The 4,790-nt window shown below is 41.4% G+C and overlaps 1 protein-coding gene across 1 annotated transcript; it reads left to right on the plus strand.

The window, feature by feature from the left end:
- The first annotated feature begins 239 nt into the window (after window positions 1-239).
- Window positions 240-4,449, plus strand: zgc:153896 (uncharacterized protein LOC569930 homolog). The gene is made up of 4 exons (XM_035673170.1): window positions 240-486; window positions 2,048-2,193; window positions 2,987-3,610; window positions 3,766-4,449. The coding sequence occupies exons 1-4, from the start codon at window positions 240-242 to the stop codon at window positions 4,081-4,083; spliced, it is 1,335 nt and encodes a 444-aa protein (XP_035529063.1). The 3' UTR covers window positions 4,084-4,449.
- Window positions 4,450-4,790: the final 341 nt, after the last annotated feature.

The raw sequence follows: 4,790 nt of genomic DNA on the forward strand, positions 1-4,790 counted from the left end.
TTCTGGAAGGTGAGGGACATTTAGAGAAGTTATCAGCCGGCTGCACAGATTACTGAAGCTGGTCGATACAATCATGGCTGATATGGATCCGTTTGAGTTCTGCTTCCAGTCGAAGGTCTCGTCCTTCACCGCACATCAGCAGATCTCTATCAGACAGCCGGTTACACATTAAACCGGACGGCTGCTGCAGGTGTGTGGACAGGTGAACTCTCGCTGAGCTGCAGTCAGTCGGCGTGAAGATGAAGATGAGGCTGGAGCTCTTCCTGCTCATCGCGGCTGTGTGCTGCACTGCCGGCAAGCCGCTGAGCAAGGCAGTGGGGAGGAACAAGCTGCTGCTCATCTCCTTCGACGGCTTCAGGTGGGACTACGACCAGGACGTGGACACGCCGAACCTGGACCAGCTGGTAACGGACGGGGTCAAGGCCAAATACGTCACCCCCCCAATGCTGACCATGACCTCGCCGTCCCACTTCACCACCATCACTGGTAACACAGAACTGCATCATCCATCAAAATCATTATATAAATAAAACAACAATAATAATAAATCATTATCTATCACTAATATTAATATTACTATTAGTGGCAGTAATGTAAGCTGTAGCAGGACTATAACGATTATGATTAGTTCATAAAAAGGTTTAAACTTTCTGGGATTTAAGGCAGGAAAGAGGTTTCACTTGGTTTTTTATCTGCTAAAAGTGTAAATATTTGTGTAAAAATGTTGTTAATAACTATTAAATAGACTATAAATGATGTAAAGTGCAGTAAAGGTATTAAAGAACAATATCTGATGCATTCATGTAAAGCAGGATCTTACTGTTGGAGCTGGCTGTAGTGGAATAGAAGTAGAACGTAGAATGAAGAGACTTAAAGTACAGTCAGTCATCTGGATTTAAGCTGACACTAACTACAGTAAGACGGAGTCGTTGTAGACACAGTTCGTTATTAATATTAAAATCTACAGAGGCAAATAACATCCTTAAAGATATAAATATCTTAAATGAATCTGAATACCACTGAGGTATTTTACTTATGATCTGATTGGTGGAAATATATAAACAGGAAATAAAGTTTTGAAATTGATCAAACAGGGAAATCACGACCACATTAATCCAGATTGACGGTTTTCAAAAGGAAAACATTTCAGCTTCACAAATTTAATGTTATTTCACAACTGGATTCTCAGCTGTTTATGAAGATTAAAAACTCTACGGCTGTTACTGACGTCCATAAACTGCAATCCTACAGCAGTCACATCATATTCTGATGCAGTTAGAAAATAATTAACTTTACAGAATATTCATTTATAGAATATGTTCACAGTAATGGAGGTAGATGGTAATAATAAGTAAGGTAAGTGCACTTCGCTCAGGAATTTAACAGACTAGTAAACTACGTCTGTAATAATTGCAACAACAACTGATTTTACTTCACTTGAACTTAAAAGTGTTGCAGTGGTGGTGTTTGTAAGCTCGTCCCAGGATGCATTGCAGTTCCTGTGTAAAGGTTGCATAATGAAGAAAACAGTAAGATATGATAAGACATCATTTATTGTCCTGAAGTCAATTTGTTATGGAATCATGTTGCTGCAGTTATGACAATATAACTTTCTGCTGGAAACCAAAACAGTAAAAGCTGGTAAATTAACAACATATTGCACGTGAAAGGTATTCAGTGAGCATCTAACCGAGCTTTATGTAAACTCTGAGGTACGGTAGAACGCTACTAGAATAGTATGAAGATTGAAAGGTAGGTTCATGTGAATAACATGAAAATTAAACAAACAAACGAGCAAATTCGCAATAGCTGCGACCACCAACGTGGAAAATGTCCATGTTACATTTCAGTCTCCAAAGGTTGGGGACATTTGTGTGGACAATCAGTCTGTCTGTAGCAGAGAGCAAATGTTCTGAATAAAATATAAAAATTCCTTTCACCTCCATCGTATTGGGGAACTTTACTTTCTGTTAACTTTGAGCTTTTTGCTGGGGGTCTTTGGGAATATTTAAATGAAAGCCTTCCTGTCTTGTTTCCTGTGTGTTAGGGAGATGGGTGGAGGATCACGAAGTCGTTCACAACATGATGTACAACGCCAAGACAAACCAGAAAGTTCCTCACAAGCAGACTCTGAGCAGATCAGAGTGGTGGGACAACGGAGTTCTACCGTTATGGATCACAGCTCAGAACCAGGTGAGTCAGCGATAACAAAGTAAACTGACTATTTACAGATTTATTTTAAACTGGGGATAAATTATAGTTTAAAGTAGTCTTCAAACAATACAATTACTTAAATTTTAAAACTGATGTAAAACTCAAACAGAACATCATCTACCGTCCTGCTGCAGATGATATTGGAATAGAAATACACTATGCAGCTACAGAACCATTCTGGTTTTTGTCCATGAGTACCCACTGAGGTATGGAACTATTATTTCTAAAGGGAATATATTAAAAGTTGTATAATAATTGTTTAAAAATAACTACTGTGATGCTTTGATGCCCCAAAACTTCCCGTAGCAAGTTCAGTCTTAAGGACTTATGGGTATTTTTTAAAACCCTGTTTATAGCAATGCTGGTGAGGTAATCCTAAATGCCTGCGTAACTGCATCTGCATGTAAACATAGCTATCTTAACTCTAAGTACACTGTCCTGATATGATAACAATATCTTCTAGCTTTAAAACTTGAGTCTGCAACAGCCTCTGAATATTAATTCAATTAATAATTCAGTTTTAATTTTACTTTATGATCTATTGTATCAAATGCAGAGCTTAAAGCAACTCTAATCAATACCTTTATAAAAATAAAGTATGAAATGACGTGAAATGGGACATTGAGCAGCTCAAGAGCAGATATTTCCCAGCTTAAATTAGTGAATATTAGACTCACATTCATCAAGTGACACAATCAAAACTCTAAATAATTGATTGTTGCTCCGTGTCGACTTAAAAGTTGTTAATGTGTCTGTGTTCTTGTTGTTTCAGGGTCTAAAAACCGCTTCCTTCTACTACCCAGGAGGCGGGGCCAACTACAGCGGCCAGGCGGTCAACCGAGCGCTGGTGGAAGCATTTGACCACGTGGACGACAACGAGACCGAGTGGCGTCAGAACATCGACATGGTGATGAGCTGGTTCTCCGAAGAAGACTTCCACCTGGTGACGCTGTACTACGGAGAGCCGGACAATGTGGGCCACGCCAAAGGGCCGGACACTCCAGACAGGAAGAAGATCATCCAGCAGATCGACCGCATCATCGGCTACCTGAGGGAGGCCATTACTCGCCATAAACTGACCGACAGCCTGAACGTCATCCTTACCTCTGACCATGGCATGACCACCGTCAAAAAGCGACCGCAGGTGGACGAGATCATCCTCAACAAATACCTTAATTTACTCAAGCTCGCCAGCTTCGAGATCCTCGACTACGGTGGCTTCGGCATCCTGACGCCACGTCCGGGGAAGGAGCAGGAGGTTTTCGACGCTCTGTCGAACGCACCGAATCTGACGGTCTACAAGAAAAACGAGCTTCCTGAGAGCTTCCGCCTGGCCAAAAGTGAGCGGCTGCCTCCCATCGTGATCGTCGCAGATCTGGGATTCAACCTGAACTCTGTGAGTTTCCCGAATTTGACCCTAAAAGCCTTCAATTATCTCTGAAATCAGACATCAACGCAGCCACAAAACAAAAGAGGAGGGCAGGATTCAAGAGATCTGTGATCGACTGGATCTGACCTTTGGTAATTCTTCATCATTTTGTTTCCCACCAGAGATTCATCGTCTACGTCAACAAAGGCGATCACGGCTACCACAATGGAGAGATGGACATGAAGACCATCTTCAGGGCCTTTGGACCCGACTTCAAGAAGAACTTCCTGTCTGAGCCGTTCGACAGCATCCACGTTTACCCTCTGATGTGTAAACTGCTGCAGATCGAACCGGCGCCACACAACGGATCACTGACTGTAACGGAGAACCTACTGCTGCACAGCGGTAAGCCCGACTGTCATCTGTTTCATTATTTATTTGTTCTCGGGGCAGCTGAAGTGTCCTTGAGCAAATTTCTCCTGATGCTTCATGATGCATGAATGTTAGTTTGTAGTGTGACATGTAGTGTAAAAGCACTTTGAGTGGTTGGAAGATTAGAAAGGTACTGTTTACAGTTTATTTAATAGGGATGTCACAATCAGATTCAACTGATCGACATCGGGTATATTGTGCACAAAACCTAAGTTCTGTTGTTTTGAAATGTTCCAGTAAATTACCTCAACCAGCAGCCGTAAAACGGACTCCAACATAATCCTCGGGAACAAATGTGCCATCAGAGTGCGTCCACTAAAAGTAGTTTCTGCCACTGACAGACTCAGGTTGTTATTGTCAGTGTCTGACAGATTATGAAAGGATCCCCTACAGAGATAGACCTTTAGTTTAACCACAAACAGCCGTAATATCACTATCACTCTCCAACCAGACTCCAGAGACACAAACACTCACTTTACATGGCCTAACATGGGAGTTGCTGGCCAACCGCTTTGGATTGATAAGAGCTATTTATGAACACTTTTAGATCGTTTACTCGTAGTGAGTGGATATGGTTTATGTTTAATTTGTCAGTTGTCAAGCATATACTGGTTATTATTATATTACTGATATATTGATATTGCAACGTGCAAATGTATCATTTAGTAAAATACAAGTATCCGATTGAGTATTTACAACACTAAAGGACCAGTGTGGAGGATTTAGTGCAGGTTGCAGATTGCAACTAACTGAACACTGCTGGGTGTCCCTGGGA

Source organism: Morone saxatilis, unplaced genomic scaffold (genome assembly GCF_004916995.1).
Source record: "Morone saxatilis isolate NCDOM2014 unplaced genomic scaffold, NCSU_SB_2.0 Contig24, whole genome shotgun sequence".
NCBI classification, from domain to species: Eukaryota; Metazoa; Chordata; class Actinopteri; family Moronidae; genus Morone; species Morone saxatilis.

Coding starts and splice junctions, on each gene's coding strand:
- zgc:153896 (XM_035673170.1), top strand. CDS start 240: ATGAAGATGAGGCTGGAGCTCTTCCTGCTCATCGCGGCTGTGTGCTGC. Junction 487..2,047: donor CCACTTCACCACCATCACTG/GTAACACAGAAC, acceptor CCTGTGTGTTAG/GGAGATGGGTGGAGGATCAC. Junction 2,194..2,986: donor GGATCACAGCTCAGAACCAG/GTGAGTCAGCGA, acceptor TTGTTGTTTCAG/GGTCTAAAAACCGCTTCCTT.